The sequence below is a fragment of the Geotrypetes seraphini genome, chromosome 2, assembly GCF_902459505.1.
Source record: "Geotrypetes seraphini chromosome 2, aGeoSer1.1, whole genome shotgun sequence".
Classification (NCBI taxonomy): Eukaryota; Metazoa; Chordata; class Amphibia; order Gymnophiona; family Dermophiidae; genus Geotrypetes; species Geotrypetes seraphini.
The window spans coordinates 516,498,255-516,518,667 of NC_047085.1; the positions used below are offsets into that span (position 1 = coordinate 516,498,255).

The 20,413-nt window shown below is 50.4% G+C and overlaps 1 protein-coding gene across 1 annotated transcript in view; it reads left to right on the plus strand.

The window, feature by feature from the left end:
* The first annotated feature begins 716 nt into the window (after positions 1–716).
* The window catches only part of LOC117355011 (oocyte zinc finger protein XlCOF6-like), a 29,926-nt gene continuing 10,229 nt past the window's right edge, over positions 717–20,413 (plus strand). Inside the window, exons 1-3 of the mRNA XM_033932961.1 lie at positions 717–826; positions 3,094–3,220; positions 12,805–12,924. Coding sequence (XP_033788852.1) covers positions 803–826; positions 3,094–3,220; positions 12,805–12,924 — 271 coding nt within the window. The 5' untranslated portion in view covers positions 717–802. The remainder of the gene's footprint in view (positions 827–3,093; positions 3,221–12,804; positions 12,925–20,413) is intronic.

A 20,413-nucleotide genomic window follows, 5' to 3' on the forward strand; every position in this document is an offset into this window, starting at 1 on the left:
TATGTAGCATTCGGTAATAATGTGGCTTGTTCAGTTTTCTCAGTGGAGGGGATATTGGTGAGAGAGGGCTGTGGCTCACCGGTTGAGCTGCTGCTTCTACAGCCAGTGCTGCTTCCTGTGACCCTGGGCAAGTCACTTAATCCTCCTGTCTCCATTCCCTTGTTGATCCTTGTTCTGTATTATGTGAGATTTAGAAAATGACAATTGTACAGAATAGTTTCTTTTTATAATTTAATAAGTTCAATATAAAATCATAACTAGTCAAGGCTTGTGCAGATGGGATCAGACAGTTTGCAGGGACAGGGACTGAGCTCTCAGGGACAGGGACACATTTTTCTCCACATCATTCTCTAACTCTGACAACCTCCCAATCTTGGTTCTCCCTGTGCAGGATCCCTTGTTGGCAGCTGCCCCAGTGTTTGTTGGGGGGATTCTCCTCCCTCAGGATTAGAAAGGAATTGGGGAGGAGCTGAGAAGGCTGGTGATGTCACAAGGGAGAAGGTGGAGCTTCACAATGAAGGCTCTGCGCCTTGTAGTGCTGATTGGTCAGAAAGGTTCCTGGGGCGGGAATAGGAGTGGGAGGTTATGCCCCCTAGCACAGAGAAGGCAGAAAGGAGGAGGAGTTTTAGGTCCATCTGGTGCTCATTACTTAGAATTTCTCTGGGAGCGGGAAAAAGTGATGGGCTAAAGTTTCCGTTCAACTAAGGAAAGAGTCGTCCATCTTCTGCTGGAGCCTCAAGTGCCCAGTTTCTTCTCACTCCAAGAACCAACCTGGTCTAGAGGAAGAGCCCCAAATGTCCAAATGGCTGCAGGAGCTTCTTTTCAGGTAGGTCTCCCCCTCCCCCACTTTTCCTGGCAGGGATGGGGGAGGGGACTTGGAATGCTACCACCACACTCCAAGGGGGCAATGGAGGGTTAAGGAGCAGCCCTGGGCTTCCATTCAGCCTCTCCTCACCTCATGGTCCAACACTCATTCATTCAAATGTGATTCTGTCCCTTATTCAACTTCTGAGTGAGTTACAGATAAAATATAATGGGAATAAAACCACCAGTAACAACGTATCTAATGTAGAACATATGGGACTAAAGTAAAGGAAGATGGGGAGGAAATGCAATTAATATAGGAGAGACCAAAGGCTGCATTTTGACTGGTAGGAACTAGAGGAAGATTGAAATGTCAAATGGCAGATTCCTATGGGGAGAAAAGTCAGATTGCTGAATTGGCTTCGTGGGAGCCCTGAATGGAGAATGCAAATGATCACTCTGCTTCAAATGGAGCCCCCTCAGATCAGGGATCGGACTTCTTTAAGAGAACTTTGACCCCACGGGGACAGAGTTGTCTTTTGAACATGTAACTTGTATTGTTTTTGCCATAATAAAAAGATTATTCTCATAAATGGCTCTTAAGAAGGCCTTTAAAGCCGTCTAGATTATTTTCCTCTGCTGCCCCCGGGTGTTTACCGTCTCCCTCCTCTGTCTTGTTGCAGCGTTTGCATGGCCCCAGAAAATTTTTTTCGGCCAATGTGGCCCAGGGAAGCCAAAAGGTTGGACACCCCTGATTTATAGCATCTACCCTCCGTCCTTTATTCCACTCTTGTAACCCAGATTTCTTTCCTCTTTTCTTTCTCTCCCTCCCTTCCACAAGGCCAACATCTCTCCTTTCTGCCCTTATAGCCACTTCTGCCAGGTCTGACATCTCTCCCTTCCTCTCCTTTCTGGCCCTGAGTCCTTGTCCCTTCCACCTGTCCCTATCTCCCCTCCCCGCTATCTCTGAGTTGTACATCTCTTCCTCTCTCCATTTTGCTCCCTCCATCAAGTACAAGACTCACATTTATTTTTAGTACTAAATAAGTTTCAGATATACTTTGGTCTCATTCTTTCCAATAAGATTGCAAAGGTCTGAGCTCTGTGCTTCATTGGGTATTACTCCTAGAAACGAGTGCCAGGCAATTGTTTATCTGATTGCCTGACAGTTTATAGCAGGGGTGCCCACACTTTTTGGGCTTGCGAGCTACTTTTAAAATGACCAAGTCAAAATGATCTACCAACAATAACATTTTTAAAAAACACAAAGCACACTGTACACTGAGAAAATGTTAATTATCATTCCTATTCTGGGTTTTTTTTAAAGAGGTCAAAGCAGATGACTCTATGCACTGTCACCTCAGTAACAACCATACAAAATAGACAAATATACCCCCCTCCCTTTGTACTAAACCACGATAGCAGTTTTTAGCGCAGGGAGTTGTGCTGAATAACCCGCGCTGCTCTCAACGCTCATAGGCTCCCTGCGCGAAAAACCGCTATTGCAGTTTAGTAAAAGGGGGCCATAGTGCAAAATATAGACAGCAGATATAAATTCTCAAAACGGACACATTTTGATCACTAAATTGAAAATAAAGTCATTTTTCCTACCTTTGTTGTCTAGTGATTTCATGAGTCTCTGGTTGCACTTTCTTCTTCTGACTGTGCATCCAATCTTTCTTCCTTTCTTTCAGCCTGTATGTTTCCTCTCCTACAGACTTCCCCCAACTTTTTCTTCCTTTCTCCCTGCCTCCCTTTCTTTTTTTTCTCTCTTCATGCCCCCTTTCTTTTTTTCTGTTTCCCTTCTTTCCTTCTGTTTCCCAGCCTACCCCCTTTCTTTCTTTCTCCCTGCCCTCCCCCAAGCCACTGCCGCCACCATCGGGGAACAGGCCCCCAAGCCGCTGCCATCCGGTAACAAGCCCCCAAGCCACCGCCACCATCAGGTAACAGACCCCAAAGCTGCCGCTGCCCCAAGCTCTCCCTGCTTCCCTGTGTCGGGCCGACCAGCATTCCTCTCCCCGACGTCAATTCTGCCATCGGAGAGGAAGTTCCGGCCCAGCCAGGCAGTGATTAACTGGCCCGAACTTCCTCTCTGACAGCAGAATTGACGTCGAGGAGAGGAAAGCTGATTGGCCCGGTAGATCGCCAAGGCAAAGTGAGTGTATCACGGAGCCCGGGATGGGCTCTGCGTACGACTCACTTTGCCTTGGCGATCTACTGGTCTATCGCGATCGACCTGTTGGGCACCCCTGTGATAGATGCTGAGTGTGTTTCTGGTTTGTGTTTCAGATGCCGGTGACATTAGAAGACATCTTTATCTCTTTCTCCCAGGAGGAGTGGGAGTATTTAAATGAAGAGCAGAAAGAGCTTTACAGAGAGGTGATGGCAGAGAATTATGAGACCCTGATGTCTCTGGGTAAGAGATCATTTTACATTTTTGTTAAAAATATTGAGACTTTATAAAGCCAAAAAGTAAATGGAGAAAGGGGGAAAAAAAATCACACAGCAAAACAAAAATATATTGATGCTCAAAATTAATGTTATGTTCTAATGAGATCCTCAGGTTTCTCTGAGAATCTCATTAGAATCTCAGAGAGAGCGGGAGCCAGAAGGCCTTGAGCATGCGCAGATGCTCAAAGCCCAGCGGAGATCACCAGTATGCTCCTTCAATTATTAATAAATAATTCACATTCAGTTGATCACATCAGTGAAAAAATAGCAATTGACGGTCTCCCATCATATATTGACACCTTCAATCGCAGCTGAAAATACACCATTTATTAATACAGTGGAACCTTGGTTTATGAGCATAATTCGTTCCAGAAGCATGTTAGTAAACCAAATTACTTGTATATCAAAGTAACTTTCCCCATAGGAATGAATGGCAACGCGGGTGATTCATTCCACATCCCAAAAAGTCCACCACTCCCTGAGGCCACTGGCGCTTCCACCCCACCCCATCCCAAAAAGACCCCCCAGGTCACTGGCGCGCTTACATCCCTAACATTCCACCCCACCATATTCCAAAAAGACACCCCCCCTAAGGCCACTGACGTGCTTCTACCACACCCCCAAGAACCGGCATCACCCATTTGCCTGCCTTACTGCGATCGGGCACCGGCACGCAGCACCAACTCACAGGACATGCCAATGTCGAAGGAGCATACTGGTGATCTCCGCTGGGCTTTGAGCATCTGCGCATGCTCAAGGCCTTCTGGCTCCCGCTCTCTCTGAGATTCTAATGAGATTCTCAGAGAAACCTGAGGATCTCATTAGAATCTCGGAGAAAGCGGGAACCAGAAGGCCTTGAGCATGTGCAGTTGGTCAAGCTTTAGAATCTCGGAGAGAGCGGGAGCCAGAAGGCGTTGAGCATGAGCATAATAACATAGTAACATAGTAGATGACGGCAGATAAAGACCCAAATGGTCCATCCCAGGGGTGCCCACACTTTTTTGGCTTGCGAGCTACTTTTAAAATGACCAAGTCAAAATGATCTACCAACAATAAATAAACATATACCCCTTCTTATACTGTGGTGTGCTAGCCGATTTAGCGTTAGCATTTAGTGCGCACTAAATCAGCTAGCGTGCCTTAGTAAAAGACCCCCATATTTATTTATATATATATATATATATCAAGTGCACCTCCTCCAGACCTCACTCCATTCCCCAACCAACATCTCTCTCTGTCCTTCCAGCTTTTCTTTCTCTCTCCTCCACCCCTATTGGCAACATGTCACCCTCCTCTGTTCTGATCTTGCAACTCTTTGTTCTTCCTCAGGGTCTCCTCGCTTCTGTCTCTTCTGTCCCATAGTCCAACATCTGCCCCATCTCTTATGCCTCCCCTTTGTTTCAGGTTTCTCCCTCTCTATCTTCCTTCTGCTAACATTTTGAGTCCTCCCACCTTTGGTCCAGGTCTTTGTGTCTCTCACTCTCTTTGTCTTCCCCCTCCCCAGGGCCTGGCATCTCTCTCTCTCCTCGGTTCAGAGTGTTTCAACCTCTCTAAGCCCTCTAGCAGTCCAGGATCTGCCTTGTCTTCCCACTCCCTTTTTGTTCAAGGCTGCTCTCCTGCCCCTCCTCAAGGTCCTTTTGTCTCTTCTCTCTACCCCCCCTCCCCGATCCAGCATCTCTAAGGCAATCTCCCTCGCAACGGGCCCAATTTTACCCCGACGCTGCTTCCCTCAGACTGGATCATCGAGCTGCTTCCCTTAGACTGGATCCTTCACCTCCATTCTTCCCTCTGGGCCTACCACAGTTGAAAGTTCATTACGGCAGCCTGCAGAGTGAACGTAGCATGCTGCCATCAGCTTCTGTAGCACGTTCCCTCTGCCGTGATCCCGCACCTCCTCTGACGTTGGGGGCGGGACAGTGGCAGAGGGTACGTGCTACAGAGGCTGACGGCAATCTGCTACGTTCGCTCTGCAGGCTGCCATAATTCCACTACTTTAAAGGTGAGACAGTGACCGGGGGAATGCTAGGGAGAACATTGGCTCTGCGAGCTACCGGCGTTGCCTTTGCGATCGACCGGTAGATCGCGATCGACGTTTTGGGCACCCCTGGTCCATGCAGTCTGCCCAACCTGATTCAATTTAAATTTTTTAATTTTTTCTTCTTAGCTATTTCTGGGCAAGAATCCAAAGTTTTACCCGGTACTGTGCTTGGGTTCCAACTACCGAAATCTCTGTTAAGACTTACTCCAGCCCATCTACACTCTCCCAGCCATTGAAGTCCTCCCCTGCCCATCCTCCACCAAATGGCCATATACAGACACAGACCGTGCAAGTCTGCCCAGTACTGGCCTTAGTTCAATATTTAATATTATTTTCTGATTCTAAATCTTCTGTGTTCATCCTAAGCTTCTTTGAACTCAGTCACAGTTTTACTCTCCACCACCTCTCTCGGGAGCGCATTCCAGGCATCCACTACCCTCTCCGTAAAGTAGAATTTCCTAACATTGCCCCTGAATCTACCACCCCCTCAACCTCAAATTATGTCCTCTGGTTTTACCATTTTCCTTTCTCTGGAAAAGATTTTGTTTTACGTTAATACCCTTCAAGTATTTGAACGTCTGAATCATATCTCCCCTGTCTCTCCTTTCCTCTAGGGCAGTGTTTTTCAACCGCTGTTCCGCGGCACACTAGTGTGCCGCGAGATGTTGCCTGGTGTGCCGTACGGTCAGGGCCGCCATCAGGGCAGTACCACCAGTCCTGCATTCAGGGGCCCGGAGCTGACAGGGGGCCCGGGCTCATCTTCTGTTCCTGCCTGCCCTGCAGCTAACATATAGCCGTTGCAAGCGTTCCCCGATGTCAGCACTGACGTCGGAAGGAAGGCTTAAGCAAAGCCTGCCCTCCGACGTCAGCGCTGACGTCGGAGAATACTTCCATTCGGCTATTTGTGCGCGGCAGGGCAGGCAGGAAGCAGAAGACAAGCCTCGCGGCTTGAGCTTCGTTTTGCTGAGAAAGTTGCAAAGATGGGCTGGGAGGCAAACACGGAACACAAAAGGGGGGAGGGAGTGCGTTTTGGACACAAGGCATGAACTTGGGAGAGAGGAAGGGAGGGAAAGAGATGCTGAGGTGGTGGAGGGAATGCGTTTTTGGACACAGAAGAAATGGACTTGGGAGAGAGAAAGGGAGGGAAAGAGATGCTGAGGTGGGGGAGGGAATGCGTTTTTGGACACAGAAGAAATGGACTTGGGAGAGAGGAAGGGAGGGAAAGAGATGCTGAGGTGGGGGAGGGAATGAGTGTTTGGACACAGAAGGCATGGACTTTGGAGAGAGGAAGGGAGGGAAAGAGATGGTTGTGTACACGGGGAATAGAAGAAAGGAGAATTTTTGGTCATAGGGAGGGAGTGAGGTACAGATAGTGGCATACCAGGGTGGGGGGGTGGTCTGCCCCATCCCGGGTGTACGTCCAAGGGGGTGCACAGCTGGCCACCCTCCAGTGTTGTCCCTAGGCCGGCAAACTGCGGCTCTTTAGCCACTTGAGTGCCACCGCCGCCATCGGGAACAGGCCGGCACCAAGTTCTCCCTGCTTTTCCCTGTGGGGCCGGCCAACTCTCGCCACTCGCGTCAATTCTGACGTCGGAGAGGATGTTCTGGGCCAGCCAATCGCTGCCTGGCTGGCCTAGAACGTCCTCTCCGACGTTAGAATTGACGACGGGTGGCAAGAGTTGGTCGGCCCCGCGGGGAAGAGAAGCAGGGAGAACTCGGTGCCGGCCTGTTCCCAATGGCGGCAGTGGCAGCCTATTCCCCAGTGGCGGTGGCAGCATTATAAAATACTTTCTTTGTGTTTATTTGATTCCTATTCAAGAGAATTACTTTATATATAGTCAATATAGGCACAGAGTTAAATTTTTTAACATTTTCTAATGGTGGTGTGCCTCGTGATTTTTTTCATGAAACAAGTGTGCCTTTGCCCAAAAAAGGTTGAAAAACACTGCTCTAGGGTATACATATTCAGGGCTTCCAGTCTCTCCTCATACGTCTTCTGGCGCAAGCTTCCTATCATTTTCGTCGCCCTCCTATGGGCCGCCTCAAGTCTTCTTACGTCCTTCGCCAGATACGGTCTCCAAAACTGAACACAATACTCCAAGTGGTTGGTGAAGCTTTAGAATCTCGGAGAGAGTGGGAGCCAGAAGGCCTTGAGCATGAGCAGTTGGTCAAGCATTAGAATCTCGAAGAGAGCAGGAGCCAGATGGCCTTGAGCATGCGCATGCGCAGATGCTGGACTTGGGAGAGTCCCTGGACTTGGGAGAATCCCTGGACATCGTGTACCTGGACTTCAGTAAAGCTTTTGATAGCGTCCCACACCACAGGCTGTTGAGCAAGATGAAATTGATGGGGTTAGGAGAGACACTAACTGCATGGGTCAATGATTGGCTAAGTGGCAGACTTCAGAGGGTGGTGGTTAACGGTACTCTCTCTAAAACATCGGAGGTGACCAGCGGAGTACCGCAGGGCTCAGTCTTGGTTCTGCTCCTTTTCAACATATTTATAGGGGATCTGACTCAAGGGCTTCAAGGTAAAATAACCTTATTCGCCAATGACTCCAAACTATGTAATATAGTAAGCGAATGCAATTTGCAGGATAGTATGGCACAAGACCTGCTTATATTGGAACGTTGGTCCTCGACATGGCAGCTGGGCTTCAACGCTAAGAAATATAAGGTCATGCACCTCGGTAGCAGAAACCCATGCAGAACTTACACCTTGAATGGTGAGACCTTAGCTAGGACTTCAGCAGAACGAGATTTAGGAGTAATTATCAGTGCAGACATGAAAACTGCCAATCAAGTGAAGAAGGCTTCATCTAAGGCAAAGCAGATGATGGGGTGTATCTGTAGAAGTTTTGTCAGCCGGAAGTCATAATGCCATTGTATAGAACCATGGTGAGACCTCATCTGGAGTACTGTGTGCAGTTCTGGAGGCCACATTACCGTAAAGATGCACAACTTCTGTTTTCATCCAAACCTACTACATGCCCATCAGACCCTATTCCTACCCCTCAACTCGACCCCATCTCACATCGTGTTATCCCTCCAATATGCCATATTCTCAATCTATCTCTTTTCACTGCAACTGTATTTGCTGCCTTCAAACATGTGGTGGTTAAACCGCTTCTCAAGAATCCTTCGCTGGACCCCTCCTGCCCATCCCAACTATCACCCTGTCTCCCTTCTTCTGTTCCTATTCAAGAAACTTGAGCATGCTATTCTCTGTCGCTGCCTGGACTTCCTTTCAACTTGACAGATTCTCGATCCTCTACAATCTGGTTTTCGCCCTCAACACTCACAGAGACTGCCCTCACTAATGACTTGTTCATGGCCAGATCTAAAGGCCTTTACTCTATCCTTATCCTTCTTGACCTGTCTGCTGCCTTTGATGCACAGCTTACTCCTCGATACGCTGTCCTCGATTGGATTCCGTGAATCTGTTCTCTCCTGGTTTGCCTTCTAACTTTCCCAGAGCACATGATCGAAACATTCACGATATTGAAGGGAATTGACTTAGTAGAGAAAGAGAGACTGTTCACCCTCTCCAAAGTGAAGAGAACGAGAGGGCACTCGCTAAAGTTAGAAGGGAATAGATTCCGTACAAACGTAAGGAAGTTCTTCTTCAACCAGAGAGTGGTAGAAATCTGGAATGCTCTTCCGGAGGCTGATAAGAACATAAGAATTACCGCTGCTGGGTCAGACCAGTGGTCCATCGTGCCCAGTAGTCTGCTCCTGCGACAGCCCTTAGGCCTCAGCTTCAGGGATTCAAGATAAGGTTGGATAAGTTCCTACTGGAACACAACATACGCAAGTAAGGCTAGACTTAAAAGGGCACTGGTCTTTGACCTAAGGGCCACTGCGTGAGCAGACAGCTGGGCACGATGGACCACTGGTCTGATCGAGCAGCGGCAATTTTTATGTTCTTATGTGGCAGATACTCTTTATACTTCATCATGGCAAATAAAGGCTCAGAGGACTTAAGACCCATTCTGGATCTAAAGTAGAGGTCTGCACGGGAATGGGGATCGCGGGAATCCCCCCTAACCCACGGGACTCCCACGGGGACCCCCCTCTGGCCCACAGGACTACCATGGGGACCCCCCTCTAGCCAACGGGACTCCCACGGGGATGGAAGGCTTTGGAAGCAGGGTTCGTCCATATAATATAATGGACACGTCAGCCTTAGTAAAAAAGGGGGTTTATAAGTTAATTCCTGAACAAAAAACAAAAAAAGGATTCCTCCAAAGAGATTCCACAAGGAAAACAGCAGCACAAACACAAAAGAAACTGTGGAATTGATGATTCTGTCAGAAGTAATTGCTGCTTTTTATAGGAACGGGCAGGTATGGAGGTAATTCCTTGTGGGGATGGGTGGGGACGGAGAGTATCCTGACGGGAATGGGTGGGGACGGAGAGGATCCTGACGGGGACGGGTGGGGACGGAGAGGATCCTGGCGGGGACGGGTGGGGACGGAGAGGATCCTGGCGGGGGACGGGTGGGGACGGAGAGGATCCTGGCGGGGACAGGTGGGGACGGAGAGGATCCTTACAGGGATGGGTGGGGATGGAGAGGATCCTGACGGGTGGGGTTGGAGAGGATCTTGGCGGGGACGGGTGGGAATGGAGAGGATCCTGGCGGGGACGGAGAGGATCCTGGCGGGGACGGGTGGGGACAGAGAGGATCCTGGTGGGGACGGAGAGGATCCTGGCGGGGACGGGTGGGGACAGAGAGGATCCTGGCGGGGACGGAGAGGATCCTGGCGGGGACGGGTGGGGACAGAGAGGATCCTAGCGGGGACGGAGAGGATCCTGGCGGGGACGGGTGGGGACAGAGAGGATCCTAGCGGGGACGGGTGGGGATGGGTAGGATTTCTGTCCCCGCGCAACTCTCTAATCTTAAAGTAGGTTGATGCCTTCCTGCAGATTCCACATTTTTGAATGGAAACGGTGTGTACGGTCATAGCTGCCGTTTCCCTTGCATTTACCCAGGGGAGTTTCTAGCGTCCTTTGAAGCTTAACCCAATATTTGGATCTACACGTTTTCGTGTTCTTTAGCAGCATTTCCAGTTTGCAACTCTGCCTTTTGGGCTAGTGACAGCTTCCCACAAAAGCCGTGGTAGTTGTAGTGGCCTTCCTCTACAGCATGAGTGTTGAGGTCTATCCTGTAGACCAGTGTTTTTCAACCTTTTTTGGGCAAAGGCACACTTGTTTCATGAAAAAAATCACGAGGCACACCACCATTAGAAAATGTTAAAAAATTTAACTCTGTGCCTATATTGACTATATATAAAGTAATTCACTTGAGTGCCACCGCCGCCATCGGGAACAGGCCGGCGCCAAGTTCTCCCTGCTTTTCTTCCCCGTGGGGCCGACCAACTCTCGCCACCCGTCGTCAATTCTAACGTCGGAGAGGACGTTCTAGGCCAGCCAGGCAGCGATTGGCTGGCCCAGAACGTCCTCTCCGACGTCAGAATTGACGCGAGTGGTGAGAGTTGGCCGGCCCCCCAGGGAAAAGCAGGGAGAACTTGGCGCCGGCCTGTTCCCGATGGCGGCGGTGGCACTCAAGTGGCTAAAGAGCCGCAGTTTGCCGGCCTAGGGACAACACTGGAGGGTGGCCAGCTGTGCACCCCCTTGGGACGTAAACCCGGGGTGGGGCAGACCGCCCCCCCACCCTCGTATGCCACTATCTGTACCTCACTCCCTCCCTATGACCAAAAATTCTCCTTTCTTCTATTCCCCGTGTACACAACCATCTCTTTCCCTCCCTTCCTCTCTCCCAAGTCCATGCCTTCTGTGTCCAAACACTCATTCCCTCCCCCACCTCAGCATCTCTTTCCCTCCCTTCCTCTCTCCCAAGTCCATGCCTTCTGTGTCCAAACACTCATTCCCTCCCCCACCTCAGCATCTCTTTCCCTCCCTTCCTCTCTCCCAAGTTCATGCCTTGTGTCCAAAACGCACTCCGTCCCCCCTTTTGTGTTCCGTGTTTGCCTCCCAGCCCATCTTTGCAACTTTCTCAGCAAAACGAAGCTCAAGCCGCGAGGCTTGTCTTCTGCTTCCTGCCTACCCTGCCGCGCACAAATAGCCAAACGGAAGTATCTCCGACGTCAGCGCTGACGTCGGAGGGCAGGCTTTGCTTAAGCCCTCCCTCCGACGTCAGCGCTGACATCGGGGAACGCTTGCGATCGGCTATATGTTAGCTGCAGGGCAGGCAGGAACAGAAGACGAGCCTCGCGGCTCGAGATGTATTGAACTCCGCGGGTCCCCCGTCCAGCTCTCTCCTGTCCAAGTGGGGCGGACCGCCCCTCTCCCTAGACTGGTGGTACTGCCCTGATGGTGGCCCTGACCGTACGGCACACCAGGCAACATCTCGCGGCACACTAGTGTGCCGCGGAACAGCGGTTGAAAAACACTGTTGTAGACGACTGGTTAATCTGGGCTCCATCTCATCAGGAGTTCGAGCAAGCAGTAGACACGGTGGTATCTCTGCTGCAGCACTTAAGCTGGATTGTCAACTTCAAGAAGAGTCAGCCGATGCTGTCGCAAACCTTAGAATACTTAGGTGTTCAGTGTGACAAGCTACAGGGACGTATTTTTCATCCCAAGCCACGCAGACAGAAGCTTCAGAAACAGATCGTGGATCTCCTGGCGCTCTTATGTTCCCACTGCCTGGCATTATTTGCAGGTGCTGGGATCCATGGCAGTCTCCTTTTTTCTACACTTAATTGCCACATTTTTACCTCTGTACTCACTATTCTCCTATCGCTCATGTCCTTGCCATCACTCCCCTTGATCTCACCCACTAGGCAGGCTGTAAGTATTATTGGCTGCCGACATCAGAAAACGGGATAGAGCCAAGCTGCCTTGAAGTATCTACGTATCACAGAGGCCGGCAGATGTGGTGATGAGATTTACTCTGTCTGATGAACATGTCATCTGCGATATTGAGGATAGAATACAGGTTGCTAAAAATATCAAGAAATACCTAGATATCAAGATTACCTTAACCATAGCAATAAGGATTTCTTTTCAATTCTGGATTTAGAACTGTAAAGAAATCCTTATTGCTGTTGTTTAAGGTAATCTCTGAAACAGCTGACTTTTACTGCAAGAAAGAGTTTTCTGGGATATAGGGCAGGAAGTGAAAATTAATTTCCTTTCTTTGCGTTCATATCGGTCTGAGCATTCTGTGTGTTTGTTTCACCTTATTCCGTATGTTCAGGATGAGATAAAGGAGACCACATGTTGTATAAGGGATAACGAAGCTTATAGATTTTGAAATGAGGCTGAGTGGGATGTAGACTATTAAGAGTGGGATGTAGACTATCAAGAGTGAAGAGGGTTTATGTGATTTTATTGAGATTTGTGAGGTCTAAATCAGTTCCTCTGAGGATTTTTGTTTGTTGAAGTTGGTGAAATTCTTTACGCTGGATATTGTGTCATATCTTGAATTTGAGGGAATCCAACAATAAATACTTTTGGGAAACCTAATGCAATATGTTCTCTCCCCAGGAACAGACTCTCCTCCTGTCACTCCTGATATTATATCCCACACTGAACGAGGGGAAGAGCCGTACATCAAGGATGAGCCAGGATCAGAGGAAAGAGAAACTGGGACAAGCAGCTGCTCAGGTGAGTGCAGTAATAAGAGGAACTGGGGTAAAACTGCTGAGACAAAGTGTGGCATTGTAAAGTGTAGTTACTTACCTGTAACGTAGGTTCTCCGTGGACAGCAGGATAGTCAGCCACATATGGGTGTTGTCCCAACAGCTCCCAATTTGTGGATAAGCTCTCCATTAGCTCAAAGAGAGTTTTTTTTTCTCTCTAAGCACGTGCAGTGCCCGGGCCCCACTGGGCATGCCCGAGCCCTACCCATTTCCCCCTGCTTCCCCCTAATCCCCAGGATGTTCCTAGCTGTGGCCGGGTTGGCCGTATGGGGAGGCGGGTGGGTTGTGTGTCTGACTATCCTGCTGTCCACGGAGAACCTACGTTACAGGTAAGTAACTACACTTTCTCCTAGGACAAGCAGGATGAATCAGCCACATATGGGTGACTCCCTAGCCGAGGGATGTACCGACTGGACCTGTGCCTTAGCGCTCTGTGCATCCCTCGCCTGGCTGTGGAGGCCAAGCCGGGCAGGGTAATCAGGCGAAGCAGGTGAAGTTGAGGAAACAAGGTTTTAGATAAAGTGCTGTGTTAACTGAGCAATAATACTCACAGAACAGTGAACTGGTCAATGACAATCAATGAACAGTGAGAAACCAACTGGTCAACAGTGACAATTAGTACTTGCATGTGAGAATTCATACTTGCCTATTCCACATTCAGTCTAGACAGGTGTGCTGGAAGACCTACTTAATCAATATCTATAACACCCTACTTGATCAGTGTTTGTCGATATTTATAACACCCTACTTGATCAGTGTTCGTCAAGGCTGTGCTCATGGTTGCTGTCCCTCCCGGGAGGGGAGAACCACTTCCAAGACTGATCGGCCGAATGCATTTGGAGCATGGAATGCTATGTCGAGGCAGTAGTGCTTCGTGAAGGTGTGCATGGAGGACCAAGTGGCTGCATCGCAGATGTCCCCTATTGGTGTGTGGTGCAGATGAGTCGTTGTGGTGGCTATGGCTCTGCGCTGGGCATGGGCTCCTACCTGCGGTTGATGCTGCGCTTTTCTATAGGTGAAGGGGATGCACTTGTATATCCAGTGCGAGTGCCTGCGTTTGGTGGCCGGAAGTCCTGGTCTGTTTTGGTCGTAGGAGACGAACAATTGAGGCTTGTCTAATCTGCTGCAAAGTCAGGGCCCGCACACAGTCCAGGAGGTGTTGCTGAGGTGGCTGTGTGCCTCCCTGTGGGGAGATGTAGAGTGCCGGGAGGCACGCTGAAACCACCTTCGGCAAGAATCGGGGGTGGGTTCTGGGTACCACCCTGTTCTCATGGAGGAGTGTGTCGGCCAACACGATGGTCAGGGTTTTCCCGGCCAGGAATACGGGATCTGCCTCCCCCAAAGGTTTGAAGGGGTCGAGGTGAGCTGATGCGGCACCAAGTTGAGGTGCCATCTGGGCGGTGGTGGTCTGACCGGTGGATGCGGATTGGACAGTCCCTTCATGAAATTTTGTGATTACTTGTTGCCTCGACACTGGTTTGTTGTCTAGGCCAGTGTGGTATGCCGCGATTGCACTTAGGTGGACCTTGATGGAAGTGGGTTTTAGGTCCCACTGAGATAAGCTCAGTATGTACTGCAGGATGTCCGGTATGGGGCAGTTGTAGGGGTCTCGCTGCGTGTCTCGCTGCGGTAGCGGAACCTTCTCCATTTCAATCCCATAGCGTTTTCTGGTTGAAGGTCTTCTGGCTGCTATAAGTGTGTGCTCCACGTCTTGTGGTAGGTTTATCCTCTCATCATTCATGCGGTCAGGGCTAAGGAACTTAGGTCGTGGTGGAGGGTAAGATTCCCACGTTGTGTTATGAGAACTGCACTGATCGGGAGGGGGGAGAGGTGGGTGAACCGCTATCCCTTGCCGGGACGGGAACCATGGTTGCAGGGGCCTGGACAGGGCAATCATGATCACCGTTGCTATGTCCTGAAAGATCTTCTGCAGGCGGGTAGGCGTATAAGAGTCCATGGTTCCAACTCACAGACAGACCGTCGGGGCTGAGACGGCGATGGGTTGATCTCTTTGCGCAGAAGGTCGAGTATTTTGAGTTCAGTTCAGTTGCCAACAGGTCGATGCTCGGTGTGCCCCAGGTGCTGAAGATCTTCTTCGTTGCCGTTGGGTTGAGACACCACTCATCGGGATCCAGCTGGTGGCTGAGGCTTTCTGCCAGGTCGTTCTGCTCCCCCGGGAGGTAAGTTGCCTGGATGGGGCATTGAATGTAGTTGGTGAACTCCCACATGTGGCAAGCTTCCTTGCATAGCAAGGCTGACCCTGTCCCTCCCTGCTTGTTGATATAGTGCATGGCCACCTGGTTTTCTGTTTGGGTGAGGACTGCCCTGCCTGTCACCCATTGTTTGAAGGTTTCGAGGGCATTCCCTATGGCCCTGAGCTCCAGTAGGTAGATATGGAGTGAGGACGCCTGTGCGAGGATCGAGAAGGTGTGTCCCCCCTCCATGTTTGGAGGCATCCATGGTGGCCACCAGCTGGTGAGGTGGTGGTCTGGTTTCCCTTTTGCTAAGTTATCTCGGGCCGTTCACCAGTGAAGCGTCTTGTGTATGGGCTGGCGAATGTGTATCTGGGTGGTCAGAAGTTGGGTATACTGGTCCCAGTGACGTCTGAGGTGCCCTTTCATGGATCTCATGTGTAGTCTGGTGTACTGGACAACAAAGACCGCAGCCGAGACACAGGAGGGAGCGTGCTGACGATGAGCTGCTGGCAGGGATGCACTAGGCCAGGGATGTTATGGCGTCGATCTGGCAGTCCCGTAGGACGGACTAGGTCTGTGTGGTGTCGATGACTGCCCAGATGAACGATATCCCCTGGGGGGTATCAGATGGGATTTCATGTAGTTGATGAGGAACCCCAGTTCTTGGAGGAGGGTTATGGTGGTTGTCGGGGCTGCCAGCTGTCGAGATAAGATAGGACGCACACCCCTTGAAGGCGAGGATGTGCCACTTCCACGCACTTTGTGAATGCTCTTGGAGCCGTTGAGAGTCCAAGGGGTAGGACCTTGTACTGGATGCGTCTGTCTTGGCTTTAGAAGCGACGATACCTCCTGTGGGCTGGGTGCATGGGCACGTGAGTGTATGCATCATGTAAGTCCAGGGATACTAGCCAATACTCGGGCTGTAACAGGGCCAAGACTGTACCCAGAGAGTGCTTCTGGACCTTGTGTATGCACCTGTTGAGCTTGCAGAGATCCAGGATCGAGCGTTGTCCTTGTCCATGGGGACGCGGCGGTTCCTGGAGTAGAAATCCCTTGGTGATCTCCTCTGTTCATCACCGCCTCTATTGATTCTGCCGAAGCAGGTCCTCTCCTTGCTACAGGAAAATTGGGTCGTCAGATGGAGGGTGCCCCGCCCACTCGTGGGGGGGAGGGCGCGAGTGGAGACAAATTCAGAATCCCTGCTTGATGATACTGAGGGCCCACTGGTCAATGGTGATCCTGGGCTAAGCCTTCGCAGACAATCTGATCCTGCTGGGCCGGAGGGTGGTCAAGGTTCTGATTTTGTCTTGGGGAGAGGGCTGCCCTTGGATGCCCCTGCCCCTCGGGCGGTGCTTGTTTGCGTAGCAGTTATGTTACTGTTGCGAGCGCTGGGGCACAGAGTGCTGCCAGTGTGGACTGGCTCGATAGTGAGCTGGAATCCCTATTTTATTTTATTTATTTATTTTCTCTCACTGGCCTCCTGATAAAGCAGCATCAGGAACTGGAGCACAGCAATTCGTGCGCTCAGCATTATGCCCTCGAAGGTCTTTTTTCCCCGTGGAATCCAGGTTTTTCAGGTCCTTCCCTGACAGGGCGTTGGAGGGGGGGGTCGTCCTGCCCTGTTTCTCTTAAGCGCCAAGGCTACCGCAATGTCCATGTATGGCTGCTGCGGGTTGTCGAATCTCTGGGCTGGAAAGATCTGGTACTTCAATCCCAGTCTCCTTGATGTTGGTTGCCCTGAAGAGGGAGTCATCCAAAATCTTGTCTCTGCAGTCCAGGAGGTTCTTGTGGACTGGAATCGCCACTGCCTGCGTGAAGTACTGGTAGTTCAGGCCTTGTAGTACTCTGTCCTGGATACTTGTTGTCCACCCACATGGATCTTGAGAAAGGCTGTGAGTTTCTGGAGGGACTTGCGGTGAGTCCTCGTTTGTGGGTTTTCTTTTTTTTTTTTTTGTTAATTATTTATTTATTTATTTTGGTTGGTGACTCGAGCTGTTGCTGGAGGCTGGTGTGTTGCTTGTTCCTTCGTTGCTTAGGTGCATGGCATGCTGTTGGAAAGCGCCATGTTGTTGTGTGTGGCTCCCTCTAAAGGGGGGCATTGGGGGGAGTGTTGCCCGCTGAGAGAGGAGTGGGTCAGCAGGAGGATTAACTGTTGCTGCTGGTCCCACCCCTGATGGTTCACAGGTTCATGTGCTGCTCCACTTGACTGGTTGGGTGGCTCCATGTACCCCACCGACATTCTCTGTCCTTCTTGAGAGGGGGGGGGAGAGCCTGGACATCGTATACCTGGACTTTAGCAAGGCATTCGATAGCGTACCTCATCGCAGGTTGCTAAGCAAGATGAGTTCCATAGGTTTGGGCGACACATTGACGAAGTGGGTTGGGAACTGGCTTGGAGGTAGGGTTCAAAGGGTGATGGTGAACGGCACCCCCTCTGCAATGGCAGAGGTGATCAGCAGGGTGCCCCAGGGCTCTGTCTTGGGCCCGATACTTTTCAATATCTTTATAAGGGACTTGGCAGAAGGGCTCCGAGGTAAAATAACATTATTTGCCGATGACGCCAAACTAAGCAATGTAGTGGGCAAAAGTGCAATAGAAAAAAATTCAATGCCCGACAATATGATGCATGATCTACTCTTACTAGAGACCTAGTCTAAGACATGGCAGCTCAGCTTCAATGCCAAAAAATGCAAAGTTATGCACCTGGGTACCCAAAATCCATGCAGGACATATACCCTTAATGGTGAGATCCTAACAAGAACGGTAGCAGAACGGGACTTTGGGGTGATCGTCAGTGAGGACATGAAGACTGCCTATCAAGTGGAGCAAGCTTCTTCCAAGGCAAGACAAATCATAGGTTGCATACGCAGGGGTTTCGTCAGCCGTAAGCCTGAAGTCATTATGCCTCTGTATAGGACCATGGTGAGACCTCACCTGGAATACTGTGTGCAATTCTGGAGGCCGCATTACCGTAAGGATGTGCTGAGGCTGGAGTCGGTCCAGGGAATGGCCACCCGGATAGTCTTGGGACTGAAGGATCTCCCGTACGAAGAACGGTTAGATAAATTACAACTATACTCGCACGAGGAGCGCAGAGAGAGGGGAGATATGATCGAGACGTTCAAGTATCTCACGGGCCGCATCGATGCAGAAGAGGATATCTTCTTTTTCAAGGGTCCCACGGCAACAAGAGGACATCCGTGGAAAATCAGAGGCGGGAAACTGCGTGGTGACATCAGGAAATTCTTTTTCACCGAAAGAGTGGTTGATTGCTGGAATGGTCTTCCACTTCAGGTGATTGAGGCCAGCAGCGTGCCTGATTTTAAGGCCAAATGGGATCGACACGTGGGATCTATTCGCAAAGTAAAGGCAGGGGAGGGTCATTAGGGTGGGCAGACTGGATGGGCCGTCAATTTTTAGGATGCACCCCTTCATCTGTTCCAGTGCTCCTGGCTGCGTTTCCCACTATGCCTGGAGGCAGAGAAAGAGGAGTGATGATGCTTCTTGAGTGGGCTTCTCCTGCTGTACTGCCTATTCTATATTAAACTGTACAGCGCTGCATATGCCTTTCAGTGCTATAGAAATCATAAATAGTAGCAGAGTCCCTCATGCTGGCTGGAAAAGTACTCTGTGCCTAGGTATCTGAAGTGCAGTGAACTGCTCTTTAGGCTGAGGAGTTTCAAACCCCCACCTTTGGAGAGGCGTAGTCTGACATGCATCACTGATGATATCAGCACCCTGCTGTGAAAGGCAGACTCCTGACATGAGAGGGGGAGGGGGGGTTGGAGAGGTGTGAACTGCAGACTCTGCAGGACCCCAAGAGGGAAAGAAGCATCGAGTAGGTGTTTTTTTAATATTTTTTTTTTCAACATGTCCTTTACAAGCTGAACTCTGGGGCAGCATGTCTCCTGCTGGTGGGAGAGGTCTGCAGGTCCCCTCCGAGGGAAAGAAGCATGGGAGTTTCTTTCTTCTTAAATTCAGATTGGGAGGAGGGTGGGGCAGAGCCCTCGGGGCTGCAAAAGATTAGCAGAAGTTTTCCCAAAAACAAGCAGATAGGACTTACATTTGGGGCTGGAGGGGGAACCCCGATCGGCTCCCTGCAGATGCTGGCTGTACGCGGCAGCATGCAGTCTGGAGGGCGAAAACCCCAATCTGCTGATTGCAGAGGCTGGCTTTACGCGGCAGCATGCAAAATCTCCGGGGGAGATCTCTCAGTCTGGAGGGCGAAAACCCAGATCTGCTGACCGCAGAGGCTGGCTTTACGCGGCAGCATGCAGTAAGTCCTGGAGAGATCTCTCGTCTGGTGAGACTCCTATCGGCTGCCCTGCAGAGGCTGGCTGTAAGCGGCAGCATGCATTAAGTCCTGGAGAGATCTCTCATCTGGTGAGACTCCTATCGGCTGCCCTGCAGAGGCTGGCTGTAAGCGGCAACATGCAGGGACTCCGGGAGATATTTCTCTACCGGGCCGAGTGCAGGCGGGGGGATTAGCTGAGCCAGGGCATCCTGGAGGCTCCTTGCTGCTGTAGTTTGTGGATCCCCCGCTGCTGCATTCCGATGAGGATGGCTGCTGGAGGAAGATTCTCGGGCCTCACTTCTCTTCATGAAGTCTCTCAGTGCCCTCTTCTTTAGCTTGCGTGCACGTGGTGACATGTGCGCACAATGCAAGCAACACGGAAACCTCGAGCGCCGGATCCAATCAGTGGGTGCACAATTCATGAGGATCCAGTGTATTCATCCTTCTCCTGCATCCCAGTCGTTTCTTTAGATGATTTAGGCATCTTCAAGGTGATGAGTAGAAAAGTTGTAATGGAGAGCTGTAGAAAATCTGACTGATGGGAATGGGTGGTAACTAAAGACTGGGGATTAGGGGGAAGCAGGGGGAAATGGGTAGGGCTCGGGCATGCCCAGTGGGGCCCGGGCACTGCATGTGCTCAGAGAGAGAGAGAGAAAAAAAAAAATCTCTCTGAGCTACTGGAGAGCTTATCCGCAAATTGGGAGCTGTTGGGACATCACCCATATGTGGCTGACTCATCCTGCTTGTCCTAGGAGAACCTCAATTTCCAAACCTGGCACATCTTTATCTGAGCATTCATGAGATGCAGTTTTCTGGTCAACATGGCTGTGAACATTAATAAGACTTATCTTTAACTTAAACCCTGGTGTTTGTTTCATAAGGTACTTGGATTGGGTTAGAACAGGGGTGTCAAACTCAGGCTTGCAGTGTAATTATATTTGGCCCGCGAGAAAATATAAAATGGC